General features: G+C 38.7%; 2 protein-coding genes across 6 annotated transcripts in view; one reads left to right on the forward strand and one right to left on the reverse strand.

The window, feature by feature from the left end:
- The first annotated feature begins 2 nt into the window (after nt 1-2).
- On the forward strand, nt 3-12,812 carry LOC137259052 (ribosome assembly protein METTL17, mitochondrial-like). Its single transcript, XM_067796760.1, has 15 exons — nt 3-150; nt 2,311-2,494; nt 2,995-3,126; nt 3,475-3,589; nt 4,298-4,379; nt 5,229-5,302; nt 6,242-6,336; nt 6,926-6,996; nt 7,225-7,332; nt 7,598-7,666; nt 7,843-7,887; nt 8,716-8,808; nt 9,508-9,574; nt 10,944-11,064; nt 11,269-12,812. Exons 1-15 carry the CDS (start codon nt 7-9, stop codon nt 11,609-11,611), a joined length of 1,743 nt encoding a protein of 580 aa, XP_067652861.1. The 5' UTR covers nt 3-6; the 3' UTR covers nt 11,612-12,812.
- A 2,063-nt stretch (nt 12,813-14,875) lies between these two features.
- The window catches only part of LOC137259053 (uncharacterized), a 38,389-nt gene continuing 27,531 nt past the window's right edge, over nt 14,876-25,733 (reverse strand). For 2 of the 5 annotated variants that reach the window (XM_067796762.1, XM_067796763.1), the window contains exons 2-6: nt 23,989-24,198; nt 23,344-23,482; nt 19,180-19,319; nt 18,714-18,891; nt 16,003-18,160 (exon numbers count right to left, since the gene is read on the reverse strand). In XM_067796762.1, coding sequence (XP_067652863.1) covers nt 17,510-18,160; nt 18,714-18,891; nt 19,180-19,319; nt 23,344-23,482; nt 23,989-24,188 — 1,308 coding nt within the window. In that variant the 5' untranslated portion in view covers nt 24,189-24,198 and the 3' untranslated portion in view covers nt 16,003-17,509. Of the gene's footprint in view, nt 18,161-18,713; nt 18,892-19,179; nt 19,320-23,343; nt 23,483-23,988; nt 24,199-25,529; nt 25,577-25,733 lie in introns of those variants that run through there. The other 3 variants (XM_067796764.1, XM_067796761.1, XM_067796765.1) reach the window with 3 other exon arrangements.

Here is a 25,733-nt window from a genome sequence, read left to right on the forward strand (position 1 = left end):
ATACCTATGAGAATGACCAATAGACGCGTCCCTTTGAAAGTGGTGCGAGCCTACAAAATGGCCGCGTCCATGAGAATGAAAAGACAAGCATGCTGCTTGTGTCGTATACCATCACTACTGACAAACGAATCTGCAAAATTTTATCTAAGGGTACATGTCGTCGCTTTGTTTCTGGATAGACACGGCACAATGAAATCCAACTGGTTTAATGTCGTGCTTTTCAAAGAATTCCACTTACCATTGGCAGAAATTTTATCATTGAATGTGTGTTGGAAAACCACAAGTTACGAATGCGATACAGCTCAGATGTTTATGTAAGGCAGATTGGCAGGTAGACTAACGCCATGTGTCTGAATATAAATAGTTTGGAAGAAACTAACAATTCCTTCCAAATCGAAAAAGAGACCTACTCACGCTGCTTACTGAGAAGGGAATTCAGAACGGTGGAAATCTAGACTTGCTTCATTGAGACATTTTGCATTGCAGAAAATGTCTTGGCAAATGTGAAAGTTCATGAACTGTTGACAGACTAATTGGCATGGATTTCTGATTTACTTCACAGACATCACTTGCTTCTATGACCCATAGGGACAGTAGAGGTTACACCCACTCGATTTATAGGATTTTCCTTCAGAAGAAGCGTGTAGCCTGCGACCTCGTTGTATCGCGGTACTTGACATGTCCGTAATCGGAAATAAAATTCTGAACTTATGATTCGCATTTCATTGAGAGATCTGATAAATGACATTTGATCAACACATTTGTGAAATGTTATTTTAACTTTGATAGTATTTCAGCAAAAGCCATTAGACGAATGGAGCCTATTAACATTTACCAAAGGAGAGAACTCCATCATATCGCAGTAAACAAAAAAATCATTCACAGGAGATAAATATAGCTCATGACATCACTTCCGTTATATTTTTGGCAACAAGGATATGCAGACGACTTAGTTCAGATGGAGTGGGACGGGTCATATATGAAACATAAATGTTACAGCAGGTATTTCATGGATAGGGTTCAGACAGATTCCAGATTTTAATGTTAATAATTCTGCTGGATAAAAGTTACAGGGATTCGATGCATGCCGTTGGTTTAAAACAAGTAAACAAACCACTAATGTTAGGCTGTCGATTTACATACAAAATCACCTCTAAGAGCCATGTCTAGCGTGCAAAACCAGAAATACCGATACCATGAATGCAGCGATACAACAAGGTCTGAGTATATCTCTTAGCATCCAATGACATTCATTAAGATTCCCCCATTCTGCTTTCACAAATTTTTGGGTTTGGCAACACCTGTCAATCAAACACCTGTACAATGTTGTCTATTACTTGTGATGTAGCTTATTGCAAAGCCATCCCATTCAATCCGATATAATAAACAGCACTCCATACACTTACGTATATTAAAATGGAAACTGTTTTTTAACATGATTAATGTAATGTGCATAAGTGATCGAAGTCTCAGGCCACTGAAGCAGGATCTATTGTGAATCTAAAGTTAACTGAAAAGAGGCATCCCTTAATTATATTTCTGTTTTTTTGATGATATGCATGTGAATATTAAGAATATACAGTGTAAGATAACTGATTACTCATTTTCAAAAGGACACATAAGCCTTCCTTTTGAGGCTTATCCCTTAGTGACTTTCATTACAAATCTAGGCAGTGGTGTAGCCTAGTGTTTGCAGCAATCGCCTGTCACATCAAAGGCATGGGCTTAATTTGCAACATGAGAAAAATGTGTGAAGCACATTCTAGTATCCCCCACTTTGATATAACTGTAATATTGTAAAACAATGTAAAACCTCACTGATGAACAAACGAATGAAAGAATTAAACATAATAACTGATGGCATGTTTATGGATATTTTATCATCATTGACTAGTTTGTTCCACATATGCCTAAATGCGAAATTTATGACCACTAAGTATATGATTCTTCAAAGGCATTTAGAAGTTGGCATATTAATTCAGGACAAATGTTATGGATTACAACGTCTTGAGATTTATTTTTACGACATTTCGGGGCTTATCCTAGCATTGTGAGGTCATGGGTAGAGATAACAGTTAAGCCTTACTGTTCAGTTCAGCTTAACCTGATGAAGGGGCTAGGATAAGCCCCGAAACATCGTAAAAATAAATCTCAAAAAGTTGTAATCCGTAACATTTGTCCTGTATCACTTAGTATATGCCTATATCTGATCTGTGAATAGATTAGTTTTGACATAAAACATTGTGTTTGAGTCTTAAGTTGTTTGGCAACAGTCTTTTGGCTGTAGTAACCAAGCAAATGTTATTTCAGACCTATTCTTCAAAAGTGAAACAAACACGACACATCAAACCTGGAGAGTGTTGTGTTGATCCAGATGTGGCTAAACCCTTGACGAAAGGTGGTAGTAGTTTCAAAACTCACCCAGGGATAATGACATTGAGACCAGTAAAGATGCCGGAAAAACTGATCACCACCATCAAGAAAGTTATTGACAGTAAGTTACCTAAGAAACAAACAGCCTGATGACTAACTTTATATGTTGAAATATAGGCTTCCTGCCTAAAAGGAAATATGTGTGATCCTTGGAATCTGGAATAGTTTCTACCACCATCTTATTTTATGCCAAACGGTTTATTCATTGTGGAAATACTACATATCTAGACATTAAATATTTCGTTTGAATGTTTAAGATGAATAAAGTTGAAAAATGGCTAACACTTTTTAGTCTTCATTTTGTCTCAAGAAAGTATCTTTGTTATGATTCCATCTTTCCAGTACTTTTTATACTGTAATCCAAAAGGAAACTTGTAATGGATAAAAAATATGATTAAAATCAATGTTTTACTATGTTACTTCTTTGCACAGACTGATTGCTCAAATTTATCAATGCCATGCAACATGTTGCAAAGCGGAGTAAAGGTTCTGTTGTTAATGTACTGTCAGTGTTGTCATATTTTTGTTAGTTTTACAAAACCTTTTCACGTTTGTCATCAGCCTATCCTGTACAGAACCTGAACAAACGCAGTGAAAAGTTGAACAACTACCTGCACTCCCGCCACCCCCCGACAGAGCAAGACACACTCACTCGACTGGCCCAGGAAATACAAGACAACATTAGGGAAAAGGGTCAGTACAGAGCATCAATACTGGACAGACCAATTATTTAAAAGATAATGATAATAATAATTCTTGTGATTGCATTTGTATTAATTAAAGTGGTCATGTGTATGTCTGAATACATATGACATTGCTGATAGTCACTATGATGAGATGAGCACAATAGTTTCTTGAAATTAGGTAAAATTATGTATAATTTTCTAATGGGAAGAAAACCTGGTGTGAGGGGACCAAGATGTACTTTAGTACCTTGACCTTTTGTGATACCAACATTCACAACCAAGGATCAGAAATAGGATTCGAACTCCTGATATATCGATGGAGTTGAATTGTGATGAATTATTTTTCTCCTCCCAGATAAAGTTGACACCTCAACGATGACTCCTGAGGAACAGAAGCAGTATGAGAAGAAGATCAGTCTTCAGGTATTGAAGAGGCTTCGCTATACACAATACCACTGGGTCCCACTCAGGTAAGTGTTGTTAAACAGATGTTAGCATCACTTGTACACTTCTCCACTAGCAATCAAACATGAGACATTTCCTGTGTTGATTTCATGTGTCCACCAAGGATACAGACGCCTCTAGTAGGGTAACGTTCATATGACATTGGGTGGGTGTGATGATCATTTGTGTGTGTTTGCTGTTTATGATGATGATATTGTGTGGTTCGGTGAGGGGAGGGGGGGGATGGTGCCTGTAGGCAGAACGGGATGTAACCCGTTTATGTAATAGTTGCTTGGCATGCTGTACACTAGAATTTCTTACCTCACACATAAATGTTGTCTTCTGATTTCCTGGGTGCTCATCTACTATTTTCAGTGTACGTTGCTGCTAATGACAACTCATTTGGTACTTTGTGGTAGTAATTCTTTATCTCAAATAACTCACGTGTGATGTATGGAAATTACAGATATTTTGCAAATGCAAATCAGTGCAAGGGAGATAACTCTAAATCTGTATTTCTTGTCCGCAAAGTTTAACGATGGCTACAAAAAGATTTTTACCCGTGCTTCAAACAAGTCAAAATTGATATTAAGGTGTTTGGAAAGATAAATATGGTGTTTACTAGTCCCTCAGGATCAGGGAACATAAACAAACATCGAGGGTACATCAGCCCATGCCCCCTCGGGACCAGTGAACAACTTATATATTGTTCACACTGTACATCTGTGTTACAGATTCGATGCCCCTACGTCCATGACGTATCTGTATAGTCGGATGGCACACAACTACAGCGTCATGATGAGGTGTTTCACTGAGGTATGCAGAGAACCATCAGACTTGTGTAATGATATGCAGTGAATCCTCGCTATACAACTGTGCTTGGGGTCAGTGATCCTGGGCCCAGATTTTCAAAGCTCTCTTGGTGCTAAGATAGTCAGAAGTTAATGTTAAGGTCTATCTTAGCGCTGAGAGAGCTTAAAAAATCTAGACCCTGATCTTTCATTCATAGGAAAAGTGGTATATAGAGAATCTCACCCAAGTGTCTGCTGATATCAATCATATCAACACGAGTTGATAAAGTAACAAATATCCGAGGCTTGCCGAGGATAGTTTTACCTTTATCAACAAGTGTTGATATAACTGATATCAGCAGACATGAGGGTGAGATTCTATTTATCATCCAAAATGATTCTTCATTAGTTTTCAATGAAAGATGTACATCTCTGAACAGAGAACTGGCATTAGATTTGCAGTGCAACAATGTCATAGCATTGTGACGGCATCATGACATTGTCAGCGCATTGTGCAAAATCTACTGTCAAAGCGACGCACTTGTTCGCCAAAGACCCCACATTAGTACAATATGTGAAGCCCATTCCAGTGTTCCACATTGTGATGTTACTGGTATATTGGGTATCACAATATGTGAAGCCCATTGATGTTTTCCCCACTGTGATGTCGCTGGAATATTGGGTATCACAATATGTGAAGCCCAATGGTGTTTTCCCCACTGTGGTATTGCTGGAATATTGGTAAAGTGGCAACTCACTCACTCACTCACTCACTCACTCACATAACTGGAACATTGTCAAATGCAGCATTAAACAACAAAATGATCTGTGTTGTAATGAGTAGTCTTTAAAGATGCACCTTTTCTGTCATCAGATATCTCGGAGAGAACCTGAGTACATCCCAAATTCCATGTTTGACTTTGGTTCTGGTCTAGCTTCGTCAGTATGGTGGGTACTTGTTAGAGTAAATATCAGCTGCAATCTGATTGATGTCCTGTCAGTACATTAAAACCATGGAATATGTAATGTTATTGTGATCTTTTATTTTGTGTTGAATTTTCATAATTTTCATACTTGGACTGAAACTATCATGTATGTTTGGACTTTATTTCTTAGAAGGTAAAGTTTTATCTTGGTTTATCATGTTATTTCTCCCCCAACTCCATTGAATATAGCTGTTGACTGCTGTAAGGGCTTGGTTGACCTAGCAACCAATTTCTGTAGCGAGTTGCTGGCATCATCTCTATGTGCAGTGTACACTGACATTTTGGTCATTGAGTTGTACATTTCAAGCTGATTATGATCGTTATGAAGCTTGAGTTATTAGGGCTGTAACAATTAATCGACCAATCAATGGATTGCAGTTGTCAGCATGCAATAGCAATTAATGAAGAGTTGAAACAAATCGATAGTATGTGTTTCAAGTTTCTTGTCAGTGATTAAAAGAGACTGAAACTACTTCAGCTTGTTTGTTTTTCATACAGACTGTACATTCATTTGGGAAATAACTTTAAATGAGAGAATTCAAGGAGAGAAAATACTAATGCAATAGTTTGTTGTAATAGACTATTGCTATCACAGTAGTTTGTTGCAATAGACTCTCACTTTCGTAATAGTTGTTTCCCCCCTCAAAAGTTATCCCTATCAGTTATACAATCATCTCTTGCCCTAACGTGGTCTAGAGGTCAGAGCTGGCTATTGCTCACTATATGCCAATCGACAATCGGAGTGGGTAATCAATTGGTAAGGGACTGGAGGCATAAATCCCACCACAGAACTCACAGGAAATAAGGGGAGACAATAATGACAATATGCAAACTAAACAACCGCCAATCAATACTGCTGTAATTTAATATAAGTGATTTGCATCATTTTGTATATTTTCAGGGCTGGAAACAGAGTGTGGGGACAGAACATTTATGAATACTATTGTGTCGACTCATCCCAAGATATGAACACATTGGCAAGACTTCTGTTGCAAGGTAAAACTTCAACACAGTTACACACTTTTATTGCTTAGTGTCACCTCCAGACTATGCATTATGAAGGTTATAGTGTTTGTTACAAGGTTGGTGTGAGATTGCCAACATCACTGTTCAAGCCTCAAGACTTAACTCAGTCTGCAGTGTGGGTAGCCTAATTGTTAAAGTGTTCGCTCATCACACCAAAGACATGGGTTTGGTTCTCCACATGGGTACAATGTGTGAACCCCATTCCTTGTGTCCCTTTTACTAGAATATTGCTGCATAAAAACTCCTGTCATTCACTTTTGTGTTACTATGTGACAAGTCAGTGCTGTGATTTCCTATTCAGAATGAGGCTCCTTGTTATTGATCACATGACCAAATTAGCCTATATACACTATAGGTAAAGATGTTTGACCAAGTATGTTGAACGTACTTGTGATACAATTGCTCATAATCTGTGGTGTCAAACCACTGCTTAACATGGAAGATGGTGAAATTGTAACTTCCACTTCTAAAGCCAATTTGTATCTTTGTGCAAAGGTGTCATGCCATAGAAGATCTTCTGCAATGAGTGTACAGTAAAGTTCTGTTGTTCTATTTACAGGGGGTGAGGAGAGGAAAGACATGACAATCAGTGGCGTGTATTTCCGTCAGTTCATGCCATCTCACAAACAGGTAAATCTTAGTATTTGCAGTAAATTTCTTCTGCTTTTTCGCAGTATGTTCAGAGCTATTCATAGCTTTTAGCTGAATGTGGTGTCAAACCACCCCTTCCTGAGTCAGTGTCAAAGAACAGGCACTTCCATTTTGTTGTCAAGGTTTCCATGGTTACAGGGGAGATAATAACAAGAGAGAAATATTACATGTGTTTCCAACATTTTGACGTGTGATGTTTTTGTACAGAACTCCTTCAACATTGTGACCAGCTCCTATACTCTGCTGGAGCTCCCCAGTGAGGAGAAGAGACTGGATACTATCCGATCTCTGTGGCAGATGACCGACGACTTCCTGGTGATGATGCTTTTTTTTCTTGAATAAGTTGTCATTCCTTACATGTGCATAAGGACCTCATTCTTCTCGGATATGGGCAGTGTGGTGGATTTTGGGGTAAAGGATCCCTTGATTTGCCAAAGGTTCAATATCACCTTGCAACATCGTACAGTGTGTGAAGCTGATTTCTGTTGTCCACAGACATGATATTGCTGGAATATTGCTAAATGCCATGAGAAACATTTCTCACGCATTTCTCTGACAGACATGAATCTTGATATTTCAGGTACTTGTAGAAAATGGCAGTAAGGCAGGGTTTCAGTTGATCAACGAGGCTAAAGAGTATCTACTCAAAGTAAGTTTCAGACTTTCTACCATAGACAATAGACAAAAATATCATAAAAGACCATATTGCTAGTACAACATGTTACATGGAAGCAACATTTTCTTGATCTGCATTATTTTGTTATTTATGTAAAACGTTTACTTCAGTGACAGTGTGTTTTAAGGAATAACATCTTTATGCTCCAGATATCTGAAGAACAGGATAAAATGGAAGGTCATGTTTTTGCACCAGTGAGTATACACACTGAAAAGTAGGATATATATAAACAGTTAATAATATTTTTCCTTATCTTGTCGTGCTATATTGCTTATCTCCCTTCTTTGGATAGTAGGAAACATGAATCCCAAGCTCCTTGCAAATGGGTAAAATCAATCCCCCATGGTTTGCCTCCTCTTTCCAACTAATTCAGCCCCCAACAGCATCCCACAGGAAAAATGGATCATGGAGGTGCCAAGCTCTTCATGCTTCATTTTAAGTTTGAGTCTTCTCCGTCTCCCTGATTGTTGGGGGAGATGCTTGGGGGCAGTATTCCTGATTGACCCTATGTGCAATACTGATGAGGGATCCTTGGTAGAATGAATTACATCAAACTCTCCGTAAGAGCCAGTTAGCTGATATTACAGTTTCAGTCTTGGCCATTTGTGTCATGGTTGCCCTACAGAATGTCTGATCCAGACTTCCAGGTTACCTTCATGTAGTTGGAGAAAGAACTCTATAACAACATCACTACACTCACTAATGTGCATGTGAGAGTGAGTGAGGTTTCATGCTGAACTCAATATTCCAGCTATATGGCGGTAGTCTGTAAATAATCGAGTCTGGACCAGACAATCCAGTGATCAACAACATGAGCATCAATCTGTGCAATTGGGAACCGATGACATGTGTCAACCAAGTCAACGAGCCTGACCGCCTGATATCATTAGTCGCCTCTTATGACAAGCATAGTCAGCCTTTATGAGAAACATTTGTTGCTGAAGCCCTATTCTACCCCGGGACCTTCACCTAATGTGCATGTGGTTGTGGTGCTGCTCCTTACAGAAGACTAAATGTTTCAGTGTCCTCATGAAAAGGCATGTCCAAAACTGGCAGAAAGAAACAGCCCTTGTATGTTTGGTGTCACCTACAAGCCTCTCAATATGTCAGCACAAGTAAGTTGCTCTGCCATCTTTACAATTAAGTAGCTTTGTCATCCTCATAAGTAAATCGGTTCGTCATCTCAAAAGTAAGTAGCCTTGTCATCTTCACAGGTAAGTGGCTTTGTTATCTTCATAAGTAAATAGTTTTGTCATCTTCACAGGTAAGTAGCTTCGTCTTCTTCATAAGTAAAGAGGTAAAGAGCTTTGTCATCCTCACTGTGACAGCACAGCACAGGTTAATGAATCAATAACTTAGTCTGCACTTTTGTGTATGCTTCTCAAACACCTGGCTGTCTCTTTTTCTGCATCGCTGTCTCATAACTAATAGTGAAATGTGTCAGTATTCTAATGATAGTTTGTTTAACACGTTTTTGCAGCTTAAATTCTTTAAAAACCTCACAGAGTTGGTCTGATGTTTTGATTATGAGCAGCATTTCATGGAGCATTTTATGTTTATTAGTTTTTTAAGTTAGATTGCAATTCATCATTCTGCTTATGAGCCACATGGATGATACAAAGGGGCAATGGGGAACAGCAGGATAACTTGCAGAGTTACATCCCTTTGATGTTTCAGAAGCCCATGATCATGATTATGTTTTCATGCACATGAAGCTCATGATGACATTTTGATACTCTTCAAAGCATTAAGTTTAAATCTCACTACTGACACTATTTAAGAGATGTAATTCTCATCAAGTCCATGTGTTTCAGAGTACGGAAGCCAAGCAGACGTCAAGATACAGCTACGTAATACTCAGGAAAGGCAAGAGGAAGCAGGGTAAGTCTGGCCATCATGCCATCATGTCCACAAAGATACCACTCACAGTCCAGAGGGGGTAGCCTAGTGGATAAGGCATTCATTTGTCATGCTGAAGAACCAGGTTCCATTGTCCAAATGAGTACAATGTGTGAAGCCCATTTCTGAAGCTCTCCCAACCAACTCACTCACTCAGTGACCACAGGCGGATCTGCGTTGTTTGTACAAAGTTATGTTCTACAGGGGATGTATTATGTTCTGTTATACTGAAAAAACCTACTTTATGATGAAAATATTTCATTTCCTATAATGAGCCAGTATGTTTTTTAAAAAAATATATTTTAGCCATCATCAGAAACACATTTCTCAAGTCATATTCTGAGTGCAATTTCACTTTTTCTCTGCACTTTGCGACTTTTGAGTTATCTCCCCTTTCTCATCTTGCTACCCTGGTGACAGAACTAGTATGTCATATATTACTATAACATTTGTATTATGTGTGAGTCATTAGTGTCTTCCTATTAGCATGTAACTTTGATACAACATTCATGCTCCTTATCAGGTTGCATATTCACATTAATTCCATAAAATAAATCAGTCACCCAGTTAGCTGTATTCAGATATTCATGGACAAATGAAATAACCCAATAGTGTAAAACCTCGGTCACATTGCTACAATGCTTGAGCAGTCATGCGCTGTTTGTTAGATATGTGTGTAATGTCACAGTTGTGATTTCATTTTGAAATGTTACACTGGTTGGAGCAGCAGATGAACTGGTGCAAATTGAAAGTCACAACAGCATTATGCATGGGAGTAATCATATATTGAAAAGGTAGAGATAGCTTACAGTACCCATTGTTAGATAACCTGCAATACCCAATACCCAGTGTGAGATATCTAGCAATACCCAATATTCTGTGTGATACAACTAATAATACCTTGTACTCAGTGTGAAATAACTAGCTATATCCTGTACTCAGTGTGAGATAGCTAGCAATACCCAATACCAAATGTGAGATAACAAGCATTACCCTGTACTCAGTGAGATATAACTAGCAATACACAATACCAAGTGTAAAATAGTCTGCAATACCCAATATCCAGTGTGTGATAACTAACCATACCCAATACCCAGTGTGAGATAACTAGCAGTAGCAATGCATAATACATAGTATTAGATAACTAGCCATACCCAATGTAAGATAACCCGTGGTATCCAATACTTGGTATGAGATAAGCAGTAATACCCAGTATACCTAGTGTAAGTAGATGTTCAGTAATTATGAATGGAGCAATCATGACTTGGGGAGGGTTAGCATAGTTTCAGTTCTGGGATGCTGGACAAAAGCACTTTCAAGATGATTTGAAGACTGTGTATGTTTCTGACAGATGCAGCATGGCCTCGTGTGATTCAGGAAGTTGTGCGGGCATCCAAGCATGTCCACTGTCACCTGTGCTGGCCAGACGGTAAACTCAGCCATGATATTCTCACAGCCAAGAAACATGGAAAGTGAGTATCTGATCAAACCTCATAAAGATTAAAGTCATCATCAGTTTGTGTGATAACTGTCACTGAGGTAGACGAGTGTCACTGCATTTAATACGAAGTTTTCTTTCTCTCTCTTAATCACCTTTCTCTCTCTCTCTCTCTCTCTCTCACTCACTCACTCACTCACTCACTCACTCACTCTCTCACTGTGGTGTTGTGTTACAGGGATGTGTACAGCTGTGTACGGGCCTCCAACTGGGGAGACCTGTTTCCCATCCACTTAAAGGACAGCACCACCAGTGGTGATAACAGGAGCCAGAGCGGTGGCGTGGAGGTAGATAATGTGGACGATGAGGCAGGAGATGAACCTGAAGATTACAGTGACAGGACAAGGAAGGTTGATTCTGGAAGCTCCTCTGAGGACAGACTTCAGAATGTGACTTTGAACAAGTACAATGAGACATTTGTGTCGGAGGTCTTGACTGAAAAACTGGAGTCTGTGGGGACAGATACGACGAGGAGGACCACATGGAGAATGCCTGTCAGACTGTTCTCGTCACCAACATGACGTTGGACGTCCTGATGATGCTCACTTGGTCCTGTCAGGTTGTCCATCCTGTACATCTCCAGGGCCAGTGGGATAGCCCAGTGGCTAATGCATTTGTTCGTTATGCTGAGGGCACAGGTTACCCACATACGCATATGTGTGAAGAACATTTCTGGTGTCCCCCCTGACATAGTCTTGCCTGAATATTGATAAAAGTGGCACAAAACTACTGTCATTCAGTATACATCTCCAGAACTCACGTTTCACTGAACGGTAACTCACCCTTAGAACCATTTCCATGGTTCTTACAATCTACAAAAAAAGTTTGCCAGGATAGGCCAGGAAGCATTGAGAAATCTGAATGCAAATTGCAAATAAACCTCAATATTTGGTTGGTAATATCAACAAAATGGCAGCCAATCCCACTGTTTTTGACTTCATTTTTTAAGAATTCAGTATTGATAATCTGACAGGACTTAAAAACGTTTTCAAGTAAAGAAATAACTTTTGAAGGGGTCTTGATTTCTAGGCAGTAACAGTTACCTCCCTTTTCCTTATGTCAACATTTGGTCGGCATATAATTATAATGGAACTCAAGGGGAGGTAAATTGTGATCTCAACCATGGGTATTTATTTCTGGATCAGTAGCGGTTTACAAAAATGCAAGCCTTGATGATATTTAGGATTGTTTCATCACCTATCAGACTGTTGTCACCAACATCACCTAAAGAAGTCCTCATGGAAGTAGTTGGACATGGTGCTAATAAACATTGTTGTTAGTCTGGGTACAACCAGACACAGTGCTTCTTTTTGTATATGATAAAGATGACTGGTAGGCAAGGTTTTTTTTCTGGAGTCTTGACAGCCTGCTATGAGGAAAGACTTGGTGGAAACTGGTGATTCTGGATTGAGCATTCATCAGTATCCTTCATGAATAGTTTTGTAGACAATACTTGTCGTCAAGTTTTGTGAAGCACTCACCAGTATTTACCTCTTTGGTTTCGCTGGATGATTGGAGGACAGGTATCATATATCTGTGTGATAAACTCTCTGATGGGAACTTGTGATTGGTAGACCAGTGTGATGTAACTGTGTGATTGGTTGATCAGTGTGATGTAAACTGTATGATTTGTAGGACAGTATTGTTTGTACACCAGTGTGATCTATATGTATCATATATGTGAATGATTGAGAGACAAGTGTGATAAAGCTGTAAAATTTGCAGATTGTTATGATATTCTTGCAGGACTAGCCTCTTACACAAAAACCAATTGATAATGGAATATCAGGAAGTTTGCTCAAGTCTGGCACTACACTGTGGTGACAGTGTTTGTTTAACACTGCACTGAGCAATATTCTTAGATGCTTCAGTGAAAGATCAAAGGTGCCCACAATACTTTTTCAGACAATAATGTGCACTTTTTTGCATTACGTCAGTTTGTGTTGGCGTCACTGCGCCATTACAGCCTGCCCCCTCGTAATCGAACATAACCCTGGTAACTGGACACTAGAAAATAAAGATGGCATTTTGACATCGACTGTCGATAGGAGAAGTTGTTTCTCATGCTTTAACGATATAATAGTTCAGGGCGAAAGGATGCTTTATTACACTATACATGGTGGTAGAGGGAACTGTATTTCTTAATTCCAGGCATATGGCGTCAGTCTGTAAATAATGGTCCTTATTGACCAGACAATTCAGTGATCAAAAGCAGCAGTCTACTGGGATACAATGACGTGTCAACCAAGTTAGAGAGTATGACAGCCCGGTCCTGTTAGTTGCTTCTTATGGTCAGCATGGGCAACTGAAGTCCACTTCTGTTCGTACCGGGATCTCCACGGGTCTTGTAGACTGTGTAATCCAGCATGATTCAAACACTTCACCTGCATATTAGTGTTGTTTATGAATGTTTTAGTTCATTTTCCAACTGATTTGGAGCACTCTAAGCCTGCTCTCGGTATTTTGAGGAATTATCACAGTAGCAACTCAATCAGGTACTAAAAACACTATAATTATATATTGAAGAAGAAATATTGTGACCTGTGTTTGAAGTCTGTATTTCAGTAACACACTATGAACTTTGCTGCAATGATTCACCCAGACCTTGATTCATTTCGATTTTCGATATTGGATCCTCACTTTGATTCTTCATACAAGACCATTAGATGTCATTTTACACCCTTTCCAAGTCAAGTCTTTTTGGGTTTTTTTGTGAAATCCTTCAACTTGGTAATGTCTTCTAACAACACTTTTCATTGGATATTTAGCCCGGCATGAACCAATCACCTTTTGCCTTATTTCAGGGCTTGAAACTGCTTGAGTTGGAGTCAAAATGATGATCTGGTTGTGTGGAAATACTTTAATTAGATATTCAATTATTGAATTGAAATAATAACGGTTATAGAAAATCAATTTTTGATGAAGCGAATCCAATTGTTGCAACCTACTATGAACCTATACAACCAGAATAGGACATTGTTTCTGGGGACATAATAATAACTTTTTGTACCAGAATCCCCCACAAGGGTGTGAGAAGAATGCTAACAAACCAGAATTATCAATTTGACAAAATTCCAAACTCATCTAGTCTGGCATGTTTTCCGGAGTAACATTCAGTGCTGAAGAGTAAACTGTGAGTGTATTGTGTCATGCCTAGTTACAATGACACGTTGGACCTCTAGAAAGATACTGGATGAACTACATGCTGTTTCTTCCATACAACATGTTCAGTTTATTTTCTTGACTGAATCATAGCACTACCGGTACCAGTACCTGTGATTCAGGATCAGGTGTATGTTCCATTATTCCTTTACTGTCCATTTGATTTCATTTGAGACAGATGAATTGCTCACTAGGACAAACAGGCAAGTGTGAGAGTTGCGTCTGTGAATTTCCACGACACACGCTTGTTGATTACCTGGCCTTTCTACCAGCGTTTGGTCCCCCTCGTAAAAAAATAGTGAAAAGTGACAACAAAATAATGATAATTTGTCAAAAGACTTTTATATTCGAGAGTCAAATATACTGTGGCAAATCATTGTTTTGTGTGTCGATTTCATATGACTGCATAATTTGGTTTTGTCTTTATTAGATTTTGTGTTAATGAGCAATTCATCGGTCAAAATAGAAATCGAAGAGTCTGTGAAAAAAGGTGACGCAGAAAAAGACCCTTGAATAAAAACATTTTTTAAAAAGTTTTCGAAGGTCATTGACCCAATTACTGACTTCACCTTTCAGAAAATGAACTTTGGTCATTTCTGGAGATATTTAAAAGAAACATTTAATTTTTTGTGAACAGATATTTATTGGAATAAAAGAAAATATTAGTATCTAAAAAAAAACACATTCAAACTTCATTCTACAATGGTGTTTGGGTTACAAAGGTTATTGCATTCAGAGAATGTTTTAATGCGACATACACAATATACTACTGTGATTAAATCAAAGGCCAGTGAGTTTCACACCACTATATTCTTGGAGAAAGAAACAGTCTGGGAATAGCAACTTGGTAATCAGCAGGGCCTGGCACCTGTCAGTTTCCTGGAAAATAGTATCTTAAACTCCATGGTTTCACAACAAGTAACCAATGTTCTAATTTGTTTCAAAGAATGTACACATTCTTGTCGTCTTACAGATGAAATGTCTGATGTTAATTAGATTGTTCCAGACACCTATCAAAATACTTATGGTCAGGTCTGAGGTCAAATAGTCCAGACGTACTGTCAATTCAGGGTTAGGAGGGATTTGTATTTTACCATCAGGTGACAGGCTTTAACTTCATAAGCAAATGATGCTTGAACAAGTTTCCCTGTCACGCATCAAAGGAGGGTGAGAGCTGGAAGAGCTGCCAAACTCTCGACTGAGAAGCTGTATCAATAACACTCATATGATGTCATAATTAAAAAAAGTTCAGTTAGGTGTTCATCAGTTCATTATGTACACGGTTTTATGCTTGTCAGAAAATGTTTCACTGATTTGAATAATCCAGTCAAGAGGCAGACACCATTGTTTACTTGTCACATGGTTGGTAGCTGAGCTTATCAATCTTAAAAAAAGAAATGCTAAAATGATATTTTGTACATTTAACATGGCAATAAGACAAATAGGTTGTAAACTCCACTCTGTAATACAGTCTGATGTATGCCTCTTTGTTGCAGTATCATCACTCGCCTACCCACTCGGTGACACTGCTACATGTGACCATATTCCTCTCAACTTGTAGTGTACAGTTAGTAAATTGGGACCAGTCCCATCACTTATACAGACTACTTCAATATTCCTGGCAAACCATCTTCCATAAATATATCCAGTATTGATGTTCATGATCGCTTTAACAAATAAATGTAGATTATTATTGCCCTAACCTACTCTAGTGAATAAAATGAAGTCATGGACACTAAAAATACCCTGTAATAATCTATTATTTGCCTGCAGCACCCATCTGCTTTATCACCCGGCAAAGACATGCAAATGCTGCAATAATGCACCTCGCACTATAATAGTTCATTATGCAGTAAGCAAACACAGAAACACTCCTGTGACCTGACACGCAGTGTAAATCAATATGAAAGTGTAAGGTTTTGTGCAATAACAGTAAACATTGTACACCAGTTCGAAAGGCAACAAATTGAGATATGACCTCTGGACCCAACCATTTCATCAAAATGATATCAATGTCATCTTGGTCAAAAGAAAATTTTATATGACATGGAAGGGTGGGTGCTTCACCTTTTTTAATTTCTATATACAGAAGGTATTTTTCCAATATGTGAATAAAGATATGTATAGTGCTAGCAAGTATTGCCAATATTCGGTAATATACCAAATTTGTAATGGCAGATGTTCTGTTGACACAAAACTAAACTATTCATTGCTTGAAAGGTATGTGATAGGCATTTCTTTTGGGAAGGCACAGCAAGTGTAAATTGCAGATAAAGCACAGTCATATTAGTAAAGTATATTTATGGGAGGGAACAGTCAAATAAGTGGGGAAAGCACAGTTGCATTAGTGTTGTATGTTGGTAGGAGAGAACCACACAATTAGTTTTTCAAAAGTGGGGGGGTACATTCATTATGTTTCAATAGTGTCGAAAGCACAGTCACAGTGTTTCAATAGGGGGAAAAGCACAGTCGCATTAGTGTTGTATACTGGTTGGGGGAACTGTCAACTTTGTGTTTCAACAGTGGGGAAAGTACCATTGCATTGTTTTGTAGTGGGGAAACTACAATCACATTGTTTCAATAATGGAAAGAGCACAGTATTTCAGTAGTGGGAAAAGCACAGTCACTGTATTTCATTAGTGAGGAAAGCACAGTCACAGTGTTCCAATAGAGGGGAAAGCTAATGGTGTTTCAGTAGTGGAGAAAGCACAGTCAATGTATTTCAATAGTGGGGAAAGCGCAGTCACTGTGTTCCTGTAGTGGGAAAAGCTCATGGTGTTTCAGTAGTGGGGAAAGCACAGTCACTGTGTTTCAATAGTGGAGAAAGCACAATCACTGTGTGTCATTGGTGGGGAAAGCACAGTCACAGTGTTTTAATAGTGGTGAAGGCACAGTCACAGTGTTTCAATAGTGGAGAAGGTACAATCACATTGTTTTAACAGAGGGGAAATCACAGTCACACTGTTTCAATAGTGGGGAAAGCTCAGAGTATTTTAGTAGTAGGGAAAGCAGTTATAATAGTGTTTCAGTAGTGAGAAAGCAGTGTGGAAACAGAATAGTGTATCAATAGTGGGAGGACTATCAAAGTACTGTTTTGCCGAGGGCTGTGAAAAATCATACAAGTGTTGGCTTTCTGAACTGAAACACACTTAACACTTCCCCCACATAATATTGTTTTCATAAAACATTTTAAAAAATACTATGATCTTGATAGGTTGTTAAGTCCATAAACAACAACAACTGAAGAGTTCAGACTTTCAAATAATCTGTGAGACACCATTTTGGTAAACAACATCGAATGAATCATCACTGGTCCTAATATAGTTCATGTTTCTGTAAGTCAGGGAGTTTTCATGAAGCATAGCTTGATACTTGTTCCAGATTTTCTCATTCACTCTTGGAAGCTGCTGACAGTTGGCCAGATCAGCCAATTCATCATTGTAAGACCACTGACGGTCATCAAGACTATGTGCGTCATGAACTTTCAGACCACTAGCTAAGTGCTCCTGAAAGTCTTTCTCAGTGTCTTGGTCCATTTCTTCCTTCGAAGGCAGCGTCAGCTTCCCCTCCAGCATGGCCAGCACTACAAGAATCTGAAGGTGAAAGATCTGGAAAGGACTCACCATCTTGCAGAGTCCTACAAAGGTCAAGGACGGAAACTCAGTGTGAATGAGGTGTTTGTAAAGGGGGGTAACTCTACTGCCTGACTGTACTTTGACATGGCAGTCATCTGTGAGAAAGGGGTAGGTATTTTTATATCCTGTGCAGAAGATGACAGTATCCACTTGTTGTTCCTGGCCATCCAAGAATACAACTGAGTGTGTATTGAAGGACTTAATTCCTTTGACTTCAATGACATTGGCAGGAAGTATGGTCTTCAGTTTCTCCTTGTTATGGCTCAGGAAAACCTGCAACATGAATTAAAATAAATATGTGGGGAAAGCTCTCCTCATACAGAGAGCTAAATTTAGTTTTATGCAGTGTTTAGCAATATTCCCGTAATATCACAGCAGGGCACACCACAAATGACCTTCATACATTGTACCCAAATGGGGAATCAAACCTGGGACTGCCATCAGACTAGCAAACACTTTAACCACATCACCCCCATAACCAATAACCTGAAGTATTGTTTTTCCACTTGCATCAAGCAACAACATTCATTTACTGATGCATGAGAGGCGAGTGATGGGATCTGGTGGTCAGTCTTGCTGATTTGGTTGACACATCATTGTATCCCAGTTGTGTAGATCGATGCTCATGCTGTTGATCAGTGGATTGTCTGTCAACTATTTATAGACCGCCTCCATATAGCTGGAATGCTGCTGAGTGTGGCATAAAACTAAACTCACTCTCTCACTCATTCAAGATTCAATTATTTCCAGACCACCACCACAGAGCATGAATATTGCTGAATGTGGCGTAAAACTACACTCACTCACTCATGTAATATTGGCTGACCTTGTCTGCAACACCGCTGATCTCAATTGCCAGATCAAGACCGGACATGTGTGCACCAAGACACACAACTCGCTGTCCCTTGAATGGCTCTGGCACTCTGTAAGAACAACTGTGCAGGATCTCACCCTTGAACGTGTCCTGGCCAGGAAATTCAGGTATTCGTGGAATCATTGATTTTCTGGAAAAGCAGATTAACAGAAAGTGTTGCCCAAAACAGAAACAGTTTTACTTGCTGTTCATAGAAGGAACAAGAACTCATTACTGTATTTTCTTATGTGTAATGTGCCCCTGAATGAATAACTATCCAATCACCTTGAATCAGGGAGAACACAATCATAGGTTACCAGATTACCCTGGTGCATGATTCTAAAGAACAACAAAACAGTTATTTTACCACAAGGTATCTATAGTCATATAAATATATAATAACATATCTGCTTAAAAAATACTTATTGTACTTTCTTACCCAATACAAACCATGACTGCGTCAAACATTTCTGTGGTGCGGTTCTCTTTATCGATAACATCACTGTAGGTCACTTCCCATCGGACTTTCCTGGAGTTGTCTCCCTTGACTGGGCTTACACGCTCAATTCGAGTTTTAAACTGTTATCCAAAAAGAGAAATACAATTATCAAACTTTTTCAAATAACTGCATTATATCACTCTTTATGGTGACATCAATCTCTATAAATATTTCAAGAAACAAACATGTACAGACAGATGATATATGTCAGATATGTTTGAGATATCTTCCTTGCTGTCCAATGTGAGGGTTAGTAAATTCCCTCAAAGAGAACTGTTCATTAAATTCTAACATACATTTGTCTGAATTGAAAGCATAAATGACAACATATCAGATCAAGGTCAATGTGTTCATAAACTACATAAAGCAATTTCAAATGTTATGCTACTGCAGTTTCTGACCAAGTGCCTTGGATATACATTCAAATATATCCAGAAGTATGAAGGATATATACACATGGGAATAAATATTGCAACACCCAGATATTTTAACCAATGTATGGAGTTTGATACTGATACATTTTCTATCTGTTTGAAGGACTGTTTGGACAAATCTTCCCTTATGTCTTTACGTAATGTTCAGAACCTTGTGTCATGATAATAGAACTACTGCATATCCCATGAACACCATACCCATATCCCATGAATATAGGGATGCAATACATGCCCATAATATAGAGCAGTATATCCCATGAATATAGGGATGCAATACATGCCCATAATATAGAGCAGTATATCCCATGAATATAGGGATGCAATACATGCCCATAATATAGAGCAGTATATCCCATGAATATAGGGATGCAATACATGCCCATAATATAGAGCAGTATATTCCATGAATATAAGGTTGCTGTACATGCCTTGAATATAGAGCAGGATATCCCATAAATACAGGGTTGCAATACATGCCCTGAATATAGAGCAGTATATCCCATGAATACAGACAGGGCTGCTATACATGCCGTGATTACAGAGCAGTATACCCCATGAATACAGGGCTGCAATACACGCCATGAATATGGAGCAGTATACCCCACAAATACAGGGCTGCAAAACATGCCCTGAATATAAAGCACCATATCATTACAAGTCCCTTTTCTAGCTACAATTCCGTTCATATACCTAGTATTCACCCTTGTCTTTCAGTCCAGGTAGTTTAACTGATGCAGTAAACTCATGCTTTAATATACAGGACCTTGTGGATGGTAACACAGTCATACTATGGAAAATACAGGGTGTTGCAATACCTTTTTCTAACTGTCTATACAGGCAAGTAACAGTCTTTTAATAAGCAGAACCCTGACTTTTTGTAAATGTATCAAGGTAAATGTCACTAACAGGCCAAACACAGGCCGCATGTGTTTTACATTGTCTCAAATATTTTTCAGTTAAACAGCAGCATATCAGCCAGCCAAATTCAAATCAGATCCAGACAAAACCAAAGAACTCTTAATACCACAGACACCATAGCGGACATCATAAGCACCTTTAATACATTTACAAGTATATTTGTTCTCACCTTTCTTCATTGTGTGGCCTTGTGATGTGATGTTATGTTCATGTTAATCTAGTTTACCACATAGCTGGCCATAGGCCACTACTTGTGGTATACTCTTCTCTTTTGAGGGCACCCTCAAGGTTTACCCTGGAAAATAGTCTAGATGGGAGAAAATCCCCTTGGTGCCAGCAACTATGGCATTTCATCACGTAATTTCACAATTATTACCGCAGTTTTGTCCTCTGTACTTTTGTGAAACAACATTTCTTCACATATCCTCCTTTATTACATCACAGTCACAAATTCCTGTCAGTCAAACTAAAAACTGCAAAACAGATGCTACTGCCAATCTGTCTAAAAGTTGTCAGGATAACCCTTTTTCTCAGCAAGAAACGGCTACAAAAATAGTACTTCATCCCTGCATGTTAAATATTACATTATATCACATAGTCTAATACTGGTTATATCGTTTATATGTAACCAGAAGTGACCTCTGAACCACAGGTGACCTCAAAAAGACATCTCAGAAATGGAACAAACACCACAGCATGTCAGAGATTCACAAAAAGGCTAATTAGATGATACAGAACTAAATAGAACTTCTTTTTCCCAAACTGACTGTATGTCTGCAAACAGCTGTCAAGTTACAAGTGATACCAGATGCCAGATCCCACTGCCCCCACCACCTCCCCAACCATGCCCCCTTCACAGATGTCACCTTCTACCTGAAGGTTTATGGTTGAAAGAAATGACTAATCCCATCTTATATATGCACAGTTGTATTTGCTCCAGAGGATAGGGCTTTCCTCACAACTGTTAGGTATGACGACAATGAAGAGGACATCTGTTGAAAATCTGTGTAAAGTTTTAGTATGACTGACAGCACCAAAAGAATTTCTAACTATGATGTAATACAGATCATGGATTGGTATATATGCTTATACACAAAAGATAAAATATATGTACAAAGTGTAAATAAATTCAAAATAATCACAATCTTGCAAGAAATTATAATGTGCCAAGCATGAGAGAGCTTCCAAAATATAAAGTGGTCAACAACCAAAGTTCCCATAACCAAAATGATGCTGTTTTCTCACTAACTGGGCCAGACTTGGTGGGGAAATTGCAAATAATGTTTTGACTAGGACCTGTATTATCTTTTCATTGTGCATGCAGTAATTTTGCAGGGGGAACAGTTATCTACAAACACCTAATTCAGTCTGTCTTATTCAAGAAGTATCAAAAGGTCAAAGAAAATGTTTGTTTACATCATTACAGCATTGCTACGTTACAAAAAGGATGTTTCCAGATATCGAGAAAAACTGAAGTTTGTCAGTTACTATTCACCACTGTCCAGTCATACCTTACTGATTACACAGTCAGTCACAGCTTCACAGATAATGTGTCACTGTTTATCACTGTCTCATAATGTGTCACAGTTTACCACTGTCAGATAATGTGTCACAGCTTCCCACTATTAGATAATCTGTCACTGTTTCCCACTGTCAGATAATGTGTCACAGCTTCCCACTGTCAGATAATGTCTTACTGTTTACCACTGTCAGACAATGTCTTACTGTTGACCACTGTCAGATAATGTCTTACTGTTTATCACTGTCAGATGATGTGTCACAGTTTACCACTATCAGATAATGTGTCACTGTTTCCCACTGTCAGATAATGTCTTACTGTTTACCACTGTCACATAATGTGTCACTGTTTACCACTGTCAGATAATGTCTTACAGTTTACCACTATCAGATAATGTCTTACTGTTTACCACTGTCAGATAATGTCTTACTGTTGACCACTGTCAGATAATGTCTTACTGTTTATCACTGTCAGATAATGTGTCACTGTTTACCACTGTCAGATAATGTGTCACTGTTTACCACTGTCAGATAATGTCTGTTTACCACCGTCAGATAATGTCTGTTTACCACTGTCAGATGATGTCTTACTGTTCACCACTGCCAGATAATGCTTTACTGTTTACCACTGTCAGATAATGTCTTACTGTTTACCACTGTCAGATAATGTCTGTTTACCACTGTCAGATGATGTCTTACTGTTTACCACTGTCAGATAATGTCTTACTGTTTACCACTATCAGATAATGTCTTACTATTTACCACTATCAGATAATGTCTTACTGTTTACCACCGTCAGATAATGTCTTACTGATTACCACTGCTAAGTTATGCTTACCACAGTCAGTTATTGTATTACTTCCACAAGCAGTCATATAGTTCCAAACATTCATCCAATTATCCTGTCATCTACGCAAGATAAGAGAATTAAATGATAATTACACTCAAACTGACCACTGAACCAGACACAAACATTTGCCAACAAGCAACATCCAGCTGTGACACTGTATCTGTCTTGCTATTGCTCAGACAGCATAATGATAAACTTAAGATTTTCCCTATCCACATAAGTAATAATAAAAGCTAAAACATGAAGAATATAAATACAAAAATAACCAAGTAAGTATAAAATTGAGGGATTATCAAATAGTGTATATTAACCTTAAAACCCCTCGGAACGATGTTTTGTTGTCTTATTAGCCCAGAAATGAGGAAAGAACAGACCTGACCTTACCTTTATCCTGTCAGCTACGTTGAAGTGTTCTGCATAGTCCTGTATGTACCGCAGGACCGTCTCGTGGGGCACAAAGGAAGGCAAGTTCTTCGGGAAGGGGAAGTCTGGAAATGCCATTATCTCCTTTGGGATATTTGTTCTAGAAAACAAACAAAAATGTTCCTATTTCAGTTTGAATAAAACAACAAAGTTAAGAAAGAGAATTGTCAGCACCACTCCTGTTACTAAGGAAGTTCACTATCTACCATAATGTGTGGTTGTGATATCTACCAGTGTCACTATCATATCTACCGAATGTCAACTTCATATACTGGCACCATTGTGTCTACAATTAACTTCTTACACTGGTAAAATGTAAACAAGGTGTCAGTGTGATAGCTACCAACTGTCATCACTATATCTACCAATAGATACATGATATTCCATGTATACCAGATGTCACCATTATTTCTACCAACAGGTAACTTGATATTCTATGCCAGTTCTATGCATCAAAGAGATATCTACCATGATTATGCCAACATAATATCTACACTGTATCAGTTTGGTCAACTATGTGTCACTTTGATACCTCCCCATGGGTATAATATGTGAACATGTCACCTCCTGTACAACTCATACGTACCAGCCATCTTATCCACTTACTTGAGGTTTTTATACATACAAGCCAACATGGGTGCTCCATTCTCATCAGCAAAGGGATTTTCCCTGTAAATCCACATGCCCCCCACCTGGGAACACTGCTCGAAACATACTCCCTCGAAAACGTCAGACCGAGCCTGAAGATGCCGCATGGCACACACTCCAGCAGGCCCTCCTCCAATAACTGCCACTCTGATCACCATATTGGACTACCTACAACACAATAACATCTTGTAAGAACATGCTTGTTTTTAAACACAGATGTGTGAGACCGTCCTCACAACTAGCATTGTGCTCAGTGAGGTGAATACCCGACAAGGTACATATCAGATCACCAAGGTGAATATCTGATTCACCTATTTCCACTGAAACTCTTTACATTCCTTGACTCTATAGCTGACAAAGGACTTATTCATGGCATACTACCACCTACTTCCTTTGACACTGTAATCTTCAGACAGGCTATACAGCAACAAAAGCCCAGATATTAGGGATGGTAAGCTGATAGTGGAGAGGTGGTACTTTTCTTATTAATTTTGGAATTCACTTTTTGACTGGATGACAATTTATTTAAAGGAGTATTTCAGACAGGATTTATCTGGCTCCCTGCCAAAATTCATTCCACAAGAGGACTGTTGAAAAACAAACATGCTCTTGCTCCATGGGATTTCCAAATCACTTTTCTTGAGTGAGTTTATTTTATGCTGCTTTCTCAATATTCCTGCAATATCATGGCAGGGGAACACAGGAATGGCCTTCACACATTGCATCCATGTGGGGAATTGAACCCAATATAACAAACATGCAGAATCTGTTCTTTTCTGAAAAAGAGTAATCCCAAATATAACATATGCAAATATTATAATTATACAATGCACATTGTAAATACCTATGTCAACTCTCAACAAGAGTGAGTGAGTGAGTGAGTTTAGTTTTACGCCGCTTTTAGCAATATTCCAGCAATATCACGGTGGGGGACACCAGAAAATGGGCTTCACGCATTGTACCCATGTGGGGAATCGAACCCGGGTCTTCGGCGTGACGAGCGAACGCTTTAACCACTTGGCTACCCCACCGCCCACTCTCAACAAGAAGACATGGTCATCAATACAAAGTTCTGTTCCTGTTTGGTTCCCCTTGTTTAACTCCACCACAAAATTAATGTCCTGAAAACACATACCACATTTGGTTTCCCTATCTGTAATGGTTTCTGAGAAAATCTATCCAAGACACCATGTACTAAGTCAAGAAACATGTGACAAGGGCGATAACTCTGTAACAAATTGTAACATGATTTCTGTTTTCAAACTTTATCAAGGCATTTATGTCCTGAAAACACAAACCAAATTTGGTTTCGTGTTTGAGAAAATCTGTCACCATCACCCAGGATGGAAGAACGAATGGATAGACACAACTCAATCCTATATCCCCCTATAACTTTGTGGCGGGGATAATTAAGCTACTGGTCATTATAATTTATACTGATCACAAACCACTCACCTTGTCCACCAATAGGACAAATGTAACAGAGTACTATAACTTACACTTGCTATTTGTAGCTGCCAGACAAAATATCAAGAGGCAAAAAACCTGGATACTGGATTGAGTGAGGTCCAGAGTTATCACTTCATGATGACCTACATCAGTGTTGTGCTTTACTTTGGAATGTTCCATGACACACCATCAATCAAGCCAACAAGGCCATATATCTGGTGTCTTACAACCTACTAACAATTTCACTTTGTGAC

The sequence above is a fragment of the Haliotis asinina genome, chromosome 12, assembly GCF_037392515.1.
Source record: "Haliotis asinina isolate JCU_RB_2024 chromosome 12, JCU_Hal_asi_v2, whole genome shotgun sequence".
Lineage (NCBI taxonomy): Eukaryota > Metazoa > Mollusca > Gastropoda > Lepetellida > Haliotidae > Haliotis > Haliotis asinina.